The sequence below is a fragment of the Bos grunniens genome, chromosome 18 (genome assembly GCF_055505025.1).
Source record: "Bos grunniens cultivar Pamir isolate PY7600 chromosome 18, Bosgru_T2T1.0, whole genome shotgun sequence".
NCBI classification, from domain to species: Eukaryota; Metazoa; Chordata; class Mammalia; order Artiodactyla; family Bovidae; genus Bos; species Bos grunniens.
In genome coordinates, this window is record NC_141182.1 from 39,335,230 (window position 1) to 39,354,996 (window position 19,767).

The window sequence follows — 19,767 nt, forward strand, 5'->3', positions numbered from 1 at the left end:
TGAACAGGAAGGAACTCCAAAGGAGGGGGGCGGGGGCAGGATATATGTAGACATATGGCTGACTCATTTTGCCGTATAGTAGAAACAAACAACATTGTAAAGCAACTATACTCCAATAAAAATTAATTTTAAAATGATAAATAAGGACTAGAGATGCAGTGATAAATATAATTAACACTGCTGTATGTTATACATGAAATTGTTGGGAGTAAATTATAAAGAGTTCACGTTACAAAACTTTTTTTCTATTTCTTTAATTTTGTATCTAGGCTTCAACAGTACATGAACTGAGAACTTTCAGATATATAAGCTGAATTTAGAAAAGGCAGAGGAACCAGAAATCAAACTTTCAACATCTGCTGGATCACAGAAAAAGCAAGAGAATTCCAGAAAAACATCTACTTCTGCTTCATTGACTATATCCAAGCTTTTGACTGTGTGGATCACAACAAACCAGAAAATTCATAAAGAGATGGGAATATCAGACCATCTTACCTGCCTCCTGAGAAACCCATATGCAGGTCAATAAGCCCCATTAGAGCTAAACACGGAACAATGAACTGGTTCAAAATTGGGAAAGGAGTATGTCAAGGGTGTATACTGTCACCCTGCTTGTTTAACTGATATGCAGTGAAATAAGCATATCATGTATTATGCATATCATGCGAAATGCCCAAATGGATGAGATGCTTGATCCTTGGAAGAAAAGCTATGACAAACCTAGACAGCGTATTAAAAAGCAGAGACATCACTTTGCTGACAAAGGTCTGTACAGTCAAAGCTATGGTTTTTCCAGTAGTCATGTACAGATGTGACAGCTGGACCATAAAGAAGGCTGAGCACCAAAGAACTGATGCTTTTGAACTGTGGTCCTGCAGAAGACTCTTCAGTCCCTAGGGCAGTAAGGAGATCAAACCAGTCAATTGTAAAGGAAATCAGTCCTGAGTATTCATTGGAAAGACTGATGCTGAAGCTTAAGCTCCAATACTTTGGCCACCTGATGCAAAGAACTGACTCACTGGAAAAGACCCCAGTGCTGGGAATGACTGAAGGCAGAAGAAGCGGGTGACAGAGGATGAGATGGTTGGATGGCATCACCGATTCAATAGACGTGAGTTTCAGCAAACTCCAGGAGATATTGAAGGACAGGGAAGCCTGGTGTGCTGCAGTCCACTGGGTCACAGAGTCAGACATGACTAGCGTCTAAACAACAATATGAGATGATGGATGTTTACCAAAATTATTGTGATAATCATTTCATGACATAAGTCAAATCATTATGCTGTACATCTTAAATTTATACAGTTGCTGTATTGTCAATTATATCCCATTAAAACTGGAAGGAAAAAAAAAGAAGACAAAAAAATTGGCATCTGGCATTAAGACCCACCTAAGCACACAAGAGGTTCCAATCCATTTTCAGTACCTCAGTCTTTAATAAACAGCCAAACCTTTCAGAAAAGCCTCTACTATAAAAACAGTTTAAATCTAAGAAACAGAAGTAAACAAACATTAGAGAAACAAGAAAAGTTTATGAAAGACTATAATATTCCTAGAGTTAGAAGACAGTGAAGCCATGAAACAACAATAACAAAAAAAAATAGACTATTTAAAAAATAGATATTCAGAGACTTAAAAAGACTCTTAAATATACAGAGGACAAGGAAATTTTATAAGATAGGTGGGAGATAAGACTGAGACAATATCCAAGTGAATAACTGGCAAAGACGTAGAAAATAGGTGAAAATGACTGAATTTGTACCTGAGCAGTCAGTACCATATCCATGTTGTGGCAGGTAATTTTTCAGTTAATGTCTGTCTCTTCCGCCAGACTCTAAGCTACAAGAGTAAGGCTGGTGTCACAGTTTACTCACCACTGCACTCTCAGTAGCCATGTAATGCACAACATTGACTCAATAAATATTTCTGGAACAAATGAATGAAACAAAACATCTGTTCCCTTAATATTACTGCAACTTTACTGACTTACAGTTGTTTAAAAACATACTTAAATGACATTACAATAAAAGTAATTTAAGAAAAAACATAGGTTATATGTAACTTTGCCTCTTAGAAAAACTACTGAAGTTTGGAAAACACTGTGCTATTCTATGAACAGTTCCATTCTATGAACCATTTCACAAAGCCTTTTTCAAAGGCAGCATGAGAAGGGTACAAAATAACCTGGCCAAGTAAGCAGAAGTGACATATATAAACCAACGTAACAACAGGAAAAACTACTGCATCACTGAAACTGGTTGTACTCACAATTTTCAGCTCTGCCACTTCTGACTGGAGTCGAGGAGCAGCCCAAATCAATGTAGACACAGATTCAGCCAGACCAGAATCTAACTCCCTAATTAAGGTGGGGGGGGGAGGGGGAAATCAGTAAAATTTAATATTCTTTCAAACAAACAAAACCCCATCTGTATCACATACTTGATAACCTCCTCTAAGGCGATCTCACAAATCTCACTGAAAGTGAAAAGTGAAAGTGAAGTTGCTCAGTTGTGTCCGACTCATTGCGACCCCATGGATCGTAGCCTACCAGGCTTCTCCATCCATGGGATTTTCCAGGCAAGAATACTGGAGTGGGTTGCCATTGCCTTCTCCAGATCTTCCCAACCCAGGGATTAAACCCGGGTCTCCTGCATTGTAGGCAGAATCTTTACCGTATGAACCACAAATCTCACTGGATCCTCACAATAACTCTAGGCTTATAGACATTTCTGTCATCCAATTTTGGGGGAAAATCTCAAACCAAGAAACCAGCACATGGTCACAAAGTCAGCAAATGGTTGAGCCAAGGCTCAAATTCAGGCCTCTTGATTTCAGATTCCACATTTTCAACAGTTGTCTACACTGAGATCAGGCCTTCAAGTGAGCAGGAGGAAAAACATCATTGGGTACATGAAGTGGTAGTCCCTGAGTGCTAGCTCCCCACACACAGGAAGAGGCCAGTAACACTCCTTTCTCAAATTCCAGAGGTGATTTGATTTAATCTTCAAATCAAAATACCTTACTTCATTATAGTTCTACAAAATGAAAAAGATCTAGAGGTCTACTAAATAACACTGTGCCTACAGTTAAATAGTACTGTACTGAGTGCTTAAAAATGTTTAAGAACTGACTTCCCTGGTGGTCCAGTGGTTGAGAATCTACCTGCCAATGCAGGGGATACAGGTTTGATCTCTGGTCCTGGAATATTTCACAAGCCACGGAGCAACCAAGCCCGTGTGCCACAACTACTAAGCACACGAGCTCTCGAGGCCATGCTCGAGAAGCCCCCACAAAGAGAAACCGGAGCACCGCAACTAGAGGGCAGCCCCGCATGCCACAACTAGACAAAGCCCATGCACAGCAACAAAGACCCAAAGCTGCTAAAAATAAATATAAAAAAAAAAAAAAAAAAATTTTTTTTAAACAGTTTAAGGCAGATCTTATGTTGTGTTATCAAAAAAAAGGGATACAAGGAAATTTTTGGAGATGACAACTGCTTTTTTAACTTAAGATGACGTGTACAGGTATATATATATGCCTATGCCCAAACTCATCAAATTGTATACTTGCACACACTAAATACGTGAATTTTCTTCCGAAATCAACTACACCTTGATGAAGGAAAAAAATGGACAAAACAGCTTACTTCATAGACTGGATGAGGCCAAATCGAGCCAGCAGCAGGTCACAGTACAGTTCCAGGATCTCCATGGCCTCCACAAGGTAGTCTTCTCGAATAATGTGCTCCACTCGGATTCGAGCTCTTTCATCTTTCCCAGCAGCCAGATAGTCAGCAATCTCTTTCCTTGCTTTCTGGGCCAATTCCGCTAAAGCACAAATCCCATTCCAGTCACACAGCAGTAGTACATGGGCCCTGGCCTGCAGGCAGACATCCACCCCGAAAGAAAAAAGTCGGTGTTTCTACTATATCCTAGCTCACTCTTCCTTAGCAAACTTAGTCTCATCTCATCTATTCTAGAATTTATAGAATAGAATAGAATAGTGTTTGTGTAGTCATTTATCTATTCCATAGAAAGAGTATGTCCCTTTCCCTGTTACAAAGTGACTCAGTCTAACTAGTCACAAAAGACAGCAGAAATGTACCCAAAACTTAGAGGATATGGGATCCCTAAGACTTCAGACTGCTAGCCTGAAAGAGCCAATAATAGGGTGCTAGGACTCAACGATGTATTCCAGAAAAAAAAATGTAAGGCAAGCATGCACTACTCACTTTTTTTTTTCTCCAACAGTTTAAGACGGTTTATGACTAATCTCAAATTGACTCGTAAACGCTCAGCTTTAAATCCAGAGCCCAGCATGCTGTGTTGTTCCTCCTGGGAAAAGATAAGAAGCATGGTGATTATTTTCAAGTCAAAATTAGTTCAGGAATTAAGACCAGTAAGATAGTGAATTATTTCACATTATAAACCAGAGTAATTTTTAAATTCAGATAAATAACATCATGTGACTCACATTTTTTAAAGGTCATTTGGCTGTTGTGTGGAGAACTGATTGGGGGAGGATAATAATGGAAGTAAGAGGACCAAGGACAAGGCTATTAGAGCAGTCCAAACAAAAGATGAAAGCAGCTTAGGATGGGATAGTCAGCAGTAATGGTAGAAGTGATTGCACTGAGATGTTCTGAACACAGAGATGAAAGAACTTGGTGATGGATGAAATGAGTATCTAATCTATGTACTGGCATAGGAGTAAGGTGATAAAAAAACAAGCAGGAAGGCCTCCTGCTGCTGCTAAGTCACTTCAGTCGTGTCCAACTCTGCAACCCCAGAGACGGCAGCCCACCAGGCTTCCCTGTCCCTGGGATTCTTCAGGCAAGAACACTGGAGTGGGTTGCCATTTCCTTCTCCAATCAATGCATGAAAGTGAAAAGTGAAAGTGAACTCGCTCAGTCGTGTCCAACTCCTAGCGACCCCATGGACTGCAGCCTACCAGGCTCCTCTGCCCATGGGATTTTCCAGGCAAGTACTGGAGTGGGGTGCCACTGCCTTCTCCAGGAAGGCCTCCTACTCTCCCATAAAACACAAAGGTAGTGATAAGAAGAGATTATCAAATTTATATCCAAATTCAAAAATATTACCACCTTAAGTCCTCAAATCCTCCTAAGTCTTAACCTTTAGAAAAAGCTACAGCCAAAGATCACAGAAATATCATTAATATCGACTCACGAAGAAATATACAAAGGGGTAAAAAGCTAAAAAAAAAAACAAAAACCTTTATGTATTAATATAAAATTCAACAACAAGGATAAACAATAGGATCCTATTGTGCAGCACAAAGAACTAAATTCAGTATCCTATGATAAACCATAATGGAAAAGAATTTTTAAAAAAGAAAGTATCTATATGTACAAGAATCACATTGCTGTACAGCAGAAATTGACACTGTAAATCAACTATACTTCAGTTAAAATTAAGAACAAAAACCAAAATAAAATAAATTCGACAACAGAAGGCTATTATTTACCAAGACTTTTGCTGAACAGATGATTTACAGTCAACAAAACCACTCCTGTATCACCCATAAGACTTTAGGGTATAACACTGTGCACTGACCACTATGCATTCTCTATCGGCACTATTTCTTCTATTAATTAGGGACACATGAACTTCAAAATGTAACATCCAAACAAAAAGTGAAGAGCAAAAGTGTTAGTCACTCGGTCCAGACCAACTCTGTGACCCTTTGGACTGTACCCCACCAGACTATTCAGTCCATGGGATTCTCTAGACAAGAATACTGGAGTCGGTTGCCAAGCCCTACACTAGAGCATCTTCCTGACTTAGGAATCGAACCCGAATCTCCTGTGTCTGCTGCATTGGCAGGCAGGTTCTTTACCCACTGAGCCATCAGTCAATCCCAACATCCAAACAAATGTTAGGTCTAACACCGTAGGAGGGGTGCAATCAAAATAAAATAAAATCCCATAGCCACCAGGTGGGTGACCCACAGACTGCAGAACAATAATACCAAAGAAGTTCTGAGCCCCATATCATGCTTCCCAGCCTGGAGAATTCCCAGGGAATCTGGCATTGAGGGCCAGTGCAATTTGATTATAGGACTTCCAAAGGACTGGGGGAAAGAGAGACTCCAGTCTTGGAGGACACAAACAGAATTTTGCACACAGCAAGACCCAGAGGAGAGGGGCAGTGACCACACAGGAGACTGAACCAAAACTAACTGCTAGTGGAGGAGGGCCTCCTGTGGAGATGTGGGTCAGCAGGGGCTGACCACAGGGATAGGGGCACGGAGAGGTCCCCCTTGGTGTAAACCCTTTCATAGCTAAAGAGATAGGAATAATAGACCAGCTTACCTGCCTCCTAAGAAACCTGTATCCAGGTCAAGAAGTTACTGTTAGAATCAGACATGGAACAATGGACTGGTTCCAAACTGGGAAAGGAATACATCAAGGCTGTATATTGTCACTAGGCTTATTTAACTCATACGCAGAGTACATCACGCGAAATGCCGGAAGAAACATCAATAACCTCAGAGACGCAGATGACACCACCCTTATGGCAGAAAGCGAAGAGGAATTAAAGAACCTCCTGATGAAGGTCAAAGAGGAGAGTGAAAAAGCCGGCTTAAAACTCAACATTCAAAAAACAAAGATCGTGGCATCTGGTCCCATCACTTCATGGCAAAAAGATGTGGAAACAATGGAAACAGTGACAGACTATTTCTCTCTTTTCTTGGGCTCCAAAATCACTGTAGACAGTGACTGAAGCCATGAAATTAAAAGACACTTGCTTCTTGGAAGAAAAGCTATGACAAATCTAGACAGCCTATTAAAAAGCACAGACATTACTCTGCCGACAAAGATCTGTCTAGTCAAAGCTACAGTTGGACTATAAAGAAAACTGAGTGTCGAAGAATTGATACTCTGGAACTGAAGTGTTGAAGAAGACTCTTGAGAGTCCTTTGGACAGCAAGAACTTCAAACCAGTCAATCCTAAAGGAAATCACTCCTGAATATTCATTGGAAGGACTGATGCTGAAACTGAAGTTCCAATACTTTGGTCACCTGATGCGAAGAGCCTCCTCTTTGGACGCTGATGCTGGGAAAGATTAAAGGCAGAAGGGGATGACAGAGGACAAGATGGTTGGATGGCATCACTGACTCAATGCACATGAGTTTGAACAAGCTCTGGGAGATGGTGAAGGACAGGGAAGCCTGGCGTGCTGCAGTCCAGGAAGTCGCAAAGAGTTGGACAACAACAACTGAACAATGACAGAACCCATTGACCTGCAGGCCAAACAACTACAAAGGAGGGAAGGAACCCTACCCATCAGCAGATAATTGGATTAAAGCTTTATTGGGCAAGACCTACTTTTCCCATAGCCAGTCCCGCCCTCTTGAAGCCTCATCAATCAGAGGGCAGATAGAATAAGCACAGTATCCCCTCTCCTGCCTCCTCCCCCTTCTTCTTTCAACCTGGCTTCCTTTCCTCCCTTTGAAATCTTTGATGTTAGTACTTGGATCTGAAGTTCTGTGTCTCTACAGGAGAGACTGTATTCTTGTATTTAAGGGCTTCCCTGGTGGCGCAGAGGTTAAAGCGTCTGCCTGCAATATGGGAGACCTGGGTTCGATCCCTGGGTCAGGAAGATCCCCTGGAGAAGGAAATGGCAACCCACTCCAGTATCCTTGCCTGGAGAATCCCATGGACAGAGGAGCTTGGTGGTCTACAGTCCACAGGTCACAAAGAGTAGGACACGACTGAGTGACTTCACTTTCACCTTCACAGTGGCTAAAACAAAAACTATATTACAGAATGTTAATCATGATGAAAAAGCAGAAAGGTATATCCCAGATGAAGGGACAAGATAAAATCCCAGAAAAACCACGAAATGATGTGGAGATAGGCAAACCTTCCAGAAAAAGAATCCAGAATAATGACAGTGAAGATGATCCAGGATCTTGGGAAAAGAATAAAGGCAAAGATTGAGAAGATGTAAGAAATATTTACCAAAGATGTACAAGAACTAAAGAACAAACAGATGAATAATACACTAGAAGGAATCAACAGCAGAATAACTGAGTCGGAAGAACGGATAAATGACCTGGAGGACAGAATGATGGAAATCACTGCCATAGAACAATACAGAAAAAAGAATGAAAAGAAATGAAGACAGCCTAAGAGGCCTCTGGGACAACGTTAAACACACCAGCATTCGCATTAAACAGGTCCCAGAAGGACACGAGAGGGAGAAAGGACCTGAGAAAATATTAGGAGAGATAACAGCTGAAAACTTCCTGAACATGGGAAAGGAAATAGTCAAGTCCAAGAAACACAGAGAGTCCCAGGAAGGATAAACCTAACAAACACACCAAGACACACAGTACTCAAACTGACAAAAATTAAAGACAGAGATAAAATATTAAAAGCAACAAGGGAAAAATGACAAATAACATACAAGGGAATTCCCTTCAGGCTATCAAGTTGATTACTCAACAAACTCTACAAACCAGAGGGAATTAGATGATATATTTAAAGTGATGAAAGGGAAAAAAGCTACAACCAAGAATACTCTACCCAGCAAAACTCTCCGTATTTGATGGAGAATTCAAAAGCTTTCCAGACAGCAAAAGTTAAGAGAATCCAGCACCACTAGCTTTACAACATATGTTAAAGGAACTTCTCTAGGCAGGAAACACAAGAGAAGGAAAAGACCTACAGAAAATAAACCCCAAACAATTAAGAAATAAGACCATGTATATTGATAATCACTTTAAATGTAGATAATCACCTTAAATGTAAATAGATTAAATGCACCAACCAAAAGACAGAGGCTGACTGGGTGAATGAAAACATGTGCATGTATGCACTTCACTTACCACACACATCACTCTGCCTGATCCCCCCCAAAATTGTATGTAATTATTTTATATTGTTAAGACAAACAAAGGTTTGTCTAGTCAAGGCTATGGTTTTTCCTGTGGTCATGTATGGATGTGAGAGTTGGACTGTGAAGAAGGCTGAGCGCCAAAAAATTGATGCTTTTGAACTGTGGTGTTGGAGAAGACTCTTGAGAGTCCCTTGGACTGCAAGGAGATCCAACCAGTCCATCCTGAAGGAGATCAGCCCTGGGATTTCTTTGGAAGGAATGATACTAAAGCTGACACTCCAGTACTTTGGCCACCTCATGAGAAGAGTTGACTCATTGGAAAAGACTCTGATGCTGGGAGGGATTGGGGGCAGGAGTAAAAGGGGACGACAGAGGATGAGATGGCTGGATGGCATCACTGACTCGATGGACTGAGTCTCAGTGAATTCTGGGAGTTGGTGATGGACAGGGAGGCCTGGTGTGCTGCGATTCATGGAGTCACAAAGAGTCGGACACGACTGAGTGACTGATCTGATCTGATTTTATATTGTTAAAGTTAATCATGTTCCCATTATGGCTTGCAATTGTAATTATCTTTTATTTTTTGTCTGGCTATTGATTGTGAAAACTGATAAACATCTTTTACTATTGTGATTATGTAACTATTACTCACTTAATACTATTTTATCAAGACTGGTGAACAGAAAAATAATATATCACCAAAACTAGGATCTAACAGAAAAATCTGTAATCACTTTTTAAAATCCAGATACGTATCAAAATTATCTTGAAATTTTTGAAAAATACAAATGCTCAGGTATTGCTTTTTTTCTTCAGAGCTCCAGATATGTTTCTAATGAGCAGTTATGTTTTAAAACAACTGGTATATGATTATCTTTTATCGAGTTTGTTTCACTTTCTCTACTTCATATTCAGTGCTTCCATTTCATTTAGTTTATGTTCTCCAATTTCTCCATCTCTTTTTTTTGATGTTCTTTCTCAAGCCTTTATCAAGTGAAGCTTGATAAGAAAGGTTTACCAAAGACCTACAAGCACTAAAGAACAGAGATGAATAGAAAAGCTTTTGTATACATATACATATGTATAATATATATATTAGATAGAATACTTATGAATTTTTGCCTAACTAAAAATTACGATGTTCTGATTCTACCTGTTTGAGTTAGCAGGAATAGAATGCTAGATTTTTAATTTTAAAAGTTATGCTATGCAAAAAGCAACAAAGGTTTACTGTACAGCATAGGGAACTATAGTCAATATCTTATAAAATCCTATTATGAAAAACAATTTCAAATATAATATATGTGTATTTGTATAACCAAATCACCTTGCTGTGTACCTGAAACATTGTGTACCTGAAACAACTATACTTCAATAAATATACATCTTTAAAGATGGGGGGGAAAAAGCTAGGTCTAACAAAGTAACCAAAGGACAAATCAAAAAAGATACCCAATGTAAGGACGAACATTAGGAATAGTATGTCCGCCTGTATATAAACCAATACCCACTATCTTCCTTTTGTGAAACTGCCCTTCAGAATCCTTCATCCTTCACTGAATTCAAGCTCTAGTTTACAATGGTAAATATCTGGGATCCATTATACTAAATTATGTTCAATCCATTTAACAAATATTACTGATTATGACAGACAATGGCTAGATGCTGGAGATTAAAACAAACAAACAAAAAAATCCTTGTGATCAGAGAACCTTACATTCTACCGGAAAAAACAGCTAAGAAAATCTGGCAACTACAATACTATTTGCTAAGAACTTTACCTCTAGAGGAGTTGTCAACTGAAAATGATTTTGCCCACAGTCATTTGGCAATGAATGAAGACTTTTGGGTTGTTATGATTGGAGAAGATATATACAGTATGCACCTACATATACAGTAGGCATCTAGAGATGCTAACATCCTACAATGAACAGGACCATGCCTCTGCCCCAGACAAAAAAAAAAAAAAATCTAGCCCAAAATGTCAAGTGTCACGATTAAGAAACCCACTCTACAGAAAAGACATGTAACCTACTCAGGGATGTTAAAGAATTCTTTCTAGGGAGAAGGAAAAGCCTAAGCCAAGTCCTGAAGGACAAACAAAATTCATAGAGTAAAAACACGGTGTGACTGTCTCGGGCAGAGGGAGTGATGCATCTAAAATCCAGGTACCAGAGAGAACAAGAAGTTTTATGAGAAACACAAGCTCAGTACAGTTGAAGTATGACATTAATTACAGTTTATGCCACCTGCCTCATAATCCTAAACTGAAAACATCAATTCAAAACCTAGAAGATGTCAGGTGCTGCCTAGATCAATACGGTATCCTTGTTCTGAAGGCATTCATAACCAGAGATAGATGGGAAGCAGAAAGACAGGCAGAAAAAAAGTAACTAGGGCTGTCATTTACTCTACCAGGGACTTGCCCAAGATCAGCCAGCAACTAAGTGGTTAAGAGTTCAGAATAGAATCTAAGTGCATCTGAATTCAAAATCTAAATAAACAATTGTGATAGGGATAGAAGATAGTTACACAAGTAGTTGTAGAAGTCCCAGTAGGGGACTATAAATAGAGAAGGAAACTTAGGAACTTTTGGGAGGCCACTGTAAGTTAAAAAAAGCTATTGGAACAGTGTTCAATGAAGCAGGCTTGTTTAATTATAAAACCATAAACAAAACCACAAGATATGCCCCAGGCCATTGTTGTTCAGTTACTCAGTCGTGTCTGACTGTTTGCGACCCCATGGACTGCAGCACGCCAGGCTTCCCTGTCCTTCACCATCTCCAGGAGCTTTCTCAAACTCATGTCCTTTGAGTTAGTGACGCCATCCAACCACCTCTTCCTCTGTTATCCCCTTCTCCTCCCGCCTTCAACCTTTCCCAGCATCAGGGTCTCTTCTAATAAGCTGGCTCTTTGCATCAGGTGGCCAAACTATTAGAGCTGCAGCATCAGTCCTTCCAATAAATATTCAGGGTTGACTGCCTTTAGGACTGACTGATTTGCTCGCCCTGCTGTCCAAGGGACTCTCAAGTCTTCTCCAACACCATAGTTTGAAAGCATCAATTCTTCAGTGAAGATGACGACATAAGAAGTAGACAGCTGATCCAAGATCTGGATCTGATTCGTACAATTTTTCATTACGTTTTCTTCCTGGTTTTTGGACTCTTACACATGAACCAAATGTCTCTGTATCATGGGCATGATCTTATGCAAATTTTATAAATCAATCATACTGTTGGGTTGTGGTCAATTACCTATATCCAGTTTACCTTGGTGGGTTTCTCCCCTCCAAGGCTCTGACTGGCTAGCTCTTAAAAAGTTTATTTTAGAAGAAAGGAATTATAGCTCTGTCTGGGCTACTACTGATAATCATTAGATAAGACCAACTCATTTGGCCAAATAAACATATTTATTCTGACCCTGGCCATAAATATGAATTTTCCCTTAAGGTTACTCAAGCTCAATAAGAACAACAGGCTAAATCCTAGTCAAAAAAAGAGAAAAAGTAAACTCTAGACTATTAAGAAAGATGCTTCCTCAGTTATGGGATGGGTTTATCTGGCTAATACCAGGCTATGGTCGTTTACCCTAAAGGCTACCCTTATGCTGAGAACAATTAATCATACCAAAGATAATCAACCTAATAGCACTAGAAAATTAGGCTGTCTTATGAAAACTGCCAATATACCATTTCTCGTAAAAGACAGAGATTGATATGGAACAGATTGGGTTAGAAGACCAGAAATACACTGGTTGGCACCTAACAGAACTAAATGGCTTTGTGGGTCCAACCTATGACCCTGGCTTCCACCAGACTGGCTAGGAAGGTATACTTTAGGATTCCCCTGGTTCAAGGCCACTTATGTACAAACTTAGATATGACTCCAGCAAATTTACCATCAATACGAACTTGATGGACCAAGAGATCTCTATTTCACTGGTATGATCACTTAGCAGCTATTTTTCCACCTTCCGTAGGAGTGGAGAATGTTATTTCTCACATTGAAGCCTTACCAAAATTCACTCAAAAGGCATTAAACGATTAATGCAACCAGGCTATTAGCCCACGAAATTGAGGTCTCTGTGATAAGAAAAGCTGTCTTACAAAATCATATGGCCCTTACTATCCTTACAGCATCTCAAGGGGCACCTGTGCTATAATTCAAACTGAATGTTGTTTATATACCAGATGAATCCTCTAATGGGTGCTGTTTTAGGAAGATGATTTGGTTCTGAAAGCGCATGGCTTAAATCCCTATCTGAAACTTTAATCACGTTATTAACTGTTATTACTTGTAACGTGTTTATAAGATTGCAGTCTTCTGTACTACATGATGCATAATCAGGCCTTCATCCAAATTAATGATAATGGAACATCTTGAAGAAATAGATCACATTTATAACACAGAATAATTGCAATAGTGTGATTCTAGGAATGGGAAGAGGCAACAAGGGAAATAACTCCTGGATCCTATATACAGAGACTCTTTTTTTATTTATAAATGGGCCTAAGTCCATTGATTAGGAAATTAACACCTGGAGTGACATATCAACGAAGATGTTTTCCCTGACCTGGGATGAGCCTCCCAGCACCATGGGATGAAAAAAAAAAAAGGTCATGAAATGTCTCCCAAATATGGTCAAATTTATCACCATGGGGTTCAATTCAGATGAGTCGCTTAGTCATGTCCGACTCTGCCAACTCCATGGACTGCAACATGCCAGGCCTCCCTGTCCATCACCAACTCCCGAAGTTTACTCAAACTCATGTCCATTGAGTCGGTGATGCCATCCAACCATCTCATCTTCTGTCATCCCCTTCTCCTCCCACCTTCAATCATTCCCAGCAACAGGATCTTTTCCAATGAGTCAGCTCTTCACATCAGGTAGCCAAAGTATTGGAGTTTCAGCTTCAGCATCAGTCCTTCCAATGAATATTCAGGACTGATTTCCAAACCAGGATTGACTGGTTTGATCTCCTTGCGTCCAAGGGACTCTCAAGAGTATTCTCCAACACCATAGTTCAAAACTATCAATTCTTCAGCACTCAGTTTTTTTTATGGTCCAGCTTTCACATCTGTACATGACTACTGGAAAAACCATAGCTTTGACTAGATGGACCTTTGTCGGCAAAGTAATGTCTCTGCTTTTTAATATGCTGTCTAGTTGGTCATAGCTTTTCTTCCAAGGAGTAGGCATCTTTTAATTTCATGGCTGCAGTCACCATCTGCAGTGACTTTGGAGCCCAAGAAAATAAAGTCTGTCACTGTTTCCATTGTTTCCCCATCTATTTGCAATGAAGTGATGGGACCAGACGCCATGATCTTAGTTTTCTGAATGTTGAGCTTTAAGCCAACTTTTTCACTCTCCTCTTTCACTTTCATCAACAGTCTCTTTAGTTCTGCCTCGCTTTCTGCCATAAGGGTGGTATCATTGGCACATCTGAAGTTATTGATATTTCTCCCGGCAATCTTGATTCCAGCTTGTGCTTCCTCCAGCCCAGTGTTTCTCATGATGTACTCTGCATATAAGTTAAATAAGCACGGTGACAATACACAGCCTTGACGTGTATCAGCCTTTCCCGATTTGGAACCAGTCTGTTGTTTCGTGTCCAGTTCTAACTGTTGCTTCCTGACCTGCATACAGATTTCTCAAGAGGCAGCTCAGGTGGTCTAGTATTCTCATCTCTTTCAGAATTTTCCACAGTTGGTTGTGGTCCACACAGTCAAAGGCTTTGGCACAGTCAATAAAGCAAAAGTAGATGTTTTTCTGGAACTCTCTTGCTTTTTCCATGATCCAGTGGATGCTGACAATTTGATCTCTGATTCCTCTGCCTTTTCTAAATACAGCTTGAACATCTGGAAGTTCATGGTTCACATACTGTTGAAGCCTGGCTTGGAGAATTTTGAGCATTACTTTACTAGCGTGTGAGATGAGTGCAACTGTGCGGTAGTTTGAGCATTCTTTGGCATTGCCTTTCTCTGGGATTGGAATGAAAACTGACCTTTTCCAGTCCTGTGGCCACTGCTGAGTTTTCCAAATTTGCTGGCATATCGAGTGCAGCACTTTCACAGCCTCATCTTTTAGGATCTGAAACAGCTCAACTGGAATTCCATCATGTCCACTAGCTTTGTTTGTAGTGATGCTTTCTAAAGCCCACTTAACTTCACATTCCAGGATGTCTGGCTCTAGGTTAGTGATCACACCGTCGTGATTATCTGGGTAGTGAAGATCTTTTTTGTATAGTTTTTTGTATAGTTTCATGCAAAGATGGACACAATAAAGGACAGAAATGGTATGGACCTAACAGAAGCTGAAGAGATTAAGAAGAGGTGGCAAGAATACAGAGAACTATTGCCATGGGGAGGAGATAGGAAATGAAAATACTTCCTGCCCTATTAATAAATAAGAAATGTCACAGCCATCAGCGATTTCTGGCCTCCAAATGCAAATGAGGGCTCCAGAAACTGCCATCCAACAGATGCTGCCACCCACCCACCCCAGGGTGACTGCTGGGTGGGTGGCGGGGGGGGGGGGGGGGGGGGGGGTTGATGCAAAAAAGCAGCCATCTGCCACTCCTTCAGGTGAACAAGGAAACAATTTAGCCCTGGGTAGATGAGGTGCATGTGAAAGGAATGAATTCAGTTGAGTGATACAAACTTGTTCGTAGCCTCATTTCCCCTCCTGCCTCCTTAGAACAGTCTCTCAGAACTGAGGTGCTATCTCCTGGACTGCAGTCATCATTTTGCTCCAAATAAAACTTAACTAGCAACTCTCCAGTTGTGCATATTTTTTAGTCAACACCTATATGTAAACTCTTCAAATCTAAGGAATTTGCACTAACACTAAAACCAAATCTACCTCAGATGTAATTTGGAATTTCTATCAAAAAGCAAGTAATATAAATTCATTTGCCTCCTTAGAAAAGTAAAATGTTAACTCCTCAGTAAACATCATCAGAATAGGTAACTAAAGTGGCTAGACACTGAAAGACACAACACCAAGAGACAGGTAATAAAGTGTAGTTTTAGTAACATGAAGAAACTCTGGAGGGTATAAAGACACCTCTATTTCACATATTTGTCAAAGATGGGTCAACATCTACAAATGCTAGTTTGGGACCATGCTCAAAAAGCATGGGAACAAAAGGAACCCAATCAATCACATGATCAGAGACTTAGGTGCTAAAATTCCCTGAAAGAGGAACTGAATGTTTTATGCTACAAATATAAATCCAACATCGCAAAGGAAGTTGAAAATCCTGAAGAGGTATCTATATTTCACAGTGAGTCTTATGGCTGGGAATGTGAGGAGAGACTTTCTCTCCCCTCAAAACCCTACTGTAAACCTACTACAGAAAGTAGATAAAAATAAACCTAAATTACTAATCTGATGATTCAGGAATAACATCTTTCAGATTTACAAAAGTAAAATCATAAGGCCCCTTTAAAGGAGTCTAACAATCAGGGTACCAGCTAGAAACACACAGTATCCACACCTGGTTAAAGTGAGGAGAATTCAATAAAGATACTACTTATAAAGATGTGGGTAACATTTAAAGAAAAGAACAAAGGATAATGCATTGCCCCAGAACCATAAATACATCTAGGCCTGAATGGGCAAGATGAAGAAGTGGAACCTGGGGAAGGTAGCTATCCAGAAAGGGCCACCAGCAAAGAATTACACTGGTGCACAGTGCAGACAATTCGCACCTCATTCCTCCTGCAGATCCATCTATTCCTTAACTGGAAGCCAGGAAGCAAAGGGGCCCACACACACAGTACACATGAATAAGCCTCCAGGGATATAGATCAGAGGAGAGAAAAAAGTATGTGGCTTTGGAGGAGAAAACAGAAGATACCCAGCCAAAGACTTGATTTTTACACAAGACCAAAGAAGCCAGAAACTAGATCTAACAAAGCAACCTCTGGTTCACACTGTATTAAGACTTGTTAACCAAGCTAGAAAACTTAAGCTAAATGGTGTTTCTACAATAACACAGGAACATAATTTAAGTTATTACAATATAATCTCTAAAGTCCCTTTCAACCCTAAGGTTCTGCAGGACACTAAATATTCTATTGTACTGAAACAGGCAAAAAGGCATAAATAATGAAGATTAATCCTCAAGACAGCTCTTGAACATCTTATTTCTTGAAAGAAACAGTTTGTACACCCATGTTCATAGCAGCATTATTTATTATAGCTAAAAAGTGGAAACAATCTGTCCAATGAAACATGAATGGATAAACAAACATATATATATGTGCGTGAGTACTAATATTAACATACTCCAATAGCCCATGTTGTAGCACATCAAAGAACTTTCTTCCATTTAGGGTTAAATAATATTCTATTCATCTATCAACATTCTAACTGTATTAGCCTATTAGTATTTAATAATATGTATGTCTTAAGAGTAAATGTACACATATACCTTAGGATCCTGCAATTCTATTCCTGGACATATACCCCCAAGGAAATTTGTACAGAAGCCAAGAAGACACAGGTATATGGATTCTGTGGTAGTAAGGAGGTGGACGAATGCCAAGTCTCCATTACAAAAAGAAAGATAAAATGTAACAAACGTGACAGAATACTATCCAGCCAACAGAATTAATGAACTAGCTATATACACTTATAGCAACTGCTGCTGCTGCTAAGTCACTTCAGTTGTGTCCAACTCTGTGCGACCACACAGAGGGCAGCCCACCAGACTCCCCTGTCCCTGGGGTTCTCCAGGCAAGATCACTGGAGTGGGTTGCCATTTCCTACTCCAATGTATGAAAGTGAAAGATGAAAGTAAGTCGTTCAGTCGTGTCCGATCTGTGCAACCCCAAAGACAGCAGCCCACCAGGCTCCCCTGTCCCTGGGATTCTCCAGGCAAGAACACTGGAGTGGGTTGCCATTTCCCTCTCCAATAGCAACACGAATAGTCTTTAAAAGCAGAAGAAAAAAAAGCAAAGAACAGGGAGGGTTCTAGGTTCAATTCCTTTCACTGAATGAAGCTACAAATCCTGAAAAGCATATATGGAGCAGCTTTTTGAGGATTCTGAAAAGTAAATAATAGAAGCTAAAGGAAATGGCAACCCACTCTGGTGTTCTTGCCTGGAGAATCCCAGGGACGGGGGTAACCCTGGTGGGCTGCTGTCCGTGGGGTCGCACAGAGTTGGACACAACTGGGGCGACTTAGCAGCAGCAGCAGAGACCAAATTTGATACACCAATAAAGTGGCAGTGAGTTATTAGTTTTTCCCTCTGGTATTTCCTAGATGCAAGGCTGAAACCAGAAGTGAGCACTGACACAGCAAAGTATGAACAGCAAGACAAGCTCAACTCTCTAGTCCTGTCTTGAGAAGCCAGAAAGAGGATCCCTGGTGGGGACAGACTGAGTGAAATACACCAAATCAGTAAAGTCAACTCACAGAAAAAACAATCAACAGACATCAATGCTGAGATTATACAGTTGCTGGAATTAACTGACAAAGGCTTTAAAGCAGCTACTGTAAAAATATTTCAACAATTCAACCACACTTCAATAAAAAATAAATTTAGAAAACACTGCAACAAGTAAGGGCAAATACTCTTGAATGACTAGAAAATCTCAGTAAAGAAACAAAAAACATCAAGAGGAAACAGTTTTTTTTGGCCCTCTGTGCACCTTGCCAGATCTTCGTTCCTCAAACAGAGATCAAACCCAGCCCCTAAACCCAGATCCTGGCAGTGAAAGCACAGAGTCAGAACCGCTGGATCACCAGGGAATTCCTGAGGAAACAAACTTTAAAACTGAAAAATACAATAATCAAAAGAGGGGCTTCCCTGGTGGCTCAGTGGTAAAGAATCTGCTTGTCAATGCAGGAGACATGGGTTTGATCCCTGACCTGGGAAGATCCCATATACCACAGAGCGACTAAACCTGTGTACCACAACTACTGAGCCTGTGCTTTAGAGCTGGGGAACTGCGACTACTGAAGCCTGCATGCTCTAGAGCCTGTGCTCCACAACAAAAGAAGCCACCTCAATGAGAAGTTTGCACATAGCAACAAGAGCGTAGCCCCAGCTTCCCTCAATTAGGGAAAAGCCAACACAGCATTAAAGACCCAGCACAATCAAAAATAAAAAAAATCTGTTTTTAAAAAATGTTAAGAACTCACCCTATGGGCTGGACAGCAGAAAGGAAATGACAATGGAAAGTGCCAATGCACTTGAACATAGATCAATACTAAGTATTCAATCTGAAAAAGAGATTTAAAAAAAACACTGAAAAAAGTGATCAAAGTCTCAGGTATCTGTAGAAATAGCAAAGGGTCTAATATTGCATCATCAGAATATCAGAAGGATGGGAGAAACAGTTTGGTACCCAAAAACTTTTGGAAAAATATTGGGTGAAAACTGTCCAAATTTAGCAAAATAAATAAATCTACAGACCGAAAAACTCAGAGAGCTCTGAAGTGAATAATCCCAAAGAAATGTATGCTCAGAATCATCTTAATCAAACTGCTGAAAACTAAAGACAAATTTTAAAATACTGAAAGCAGCCAAAGAAAAACATATTACCTATAGATCATCTATTCAAATACTAAGACTTCCCATCAGAAACCACAGAGGCCAAAAGGAAGTATGACCAGAAAAGAACTGTCAACCCAGAATTCTATACCCAGTGAAAATACCCTTCAGAAATACAGGGGAAATGAGTCATTCTCTGGTTTTCCCAGGTAGTTCAGTGGTAAAGAATCTACCTCCCAATGCAGGAGACACAGGAGATGCAACTTCCATCCCTGAGTCAGGAATACCCACTGGAGGAGGAAATGGCAACCCACTCCAGTATTCTTGCTGGGAAACTCCCATGGACAAAGGAGCCTGGTAGGCTACAGTCCATTAGGTTGCCAAGAGTCGGATACTA

General features: G+C 40.2%; 1 protein-coding gene across 6 annotated transcripts in view; it reads right to left on the reverse strand.

Moving 5' to 3' along the window:
- IST1 (IST1 factor associated with ESCRT-III) overlaps positions 1-19,767 on the reverse strand; it is a 39,630-nt gene that overhangs the window by 10,858 nt on the left and 9,005 nt on the right. For 2 of the 6 annotated variants that reach the window (XM_086351573.1, XM_086351574.1), the window contains exons 2-4: positions 4,232-4,334; positions 3,647-3,827; positions 2,269-2,356 (exon numbers count right to left, since the gene is read on the reverse strand). In XM_086351573.1, the coding sequence (XP_086207699.1) occupies positions 2,269-2,356; positions 3,647-3,827; positions 4,232-4,319 (357 nt within the window). In that variant the 5' untranslated portion in view covers positions 4,320-4,334. Of the gene's footprint in view, positions 1-1,762; positions 1,922-2,268; positions 2,357-3,646; positions 3,880-4,231; positions 4,335-19,018; positions 19,100-19,767 lie in introns of those variants that run through there. The other 4 variants (XM_086351577.1, XM_086351575.1, XM_086351576.1 and 1 more) reach the window with 4 other exon arrangements.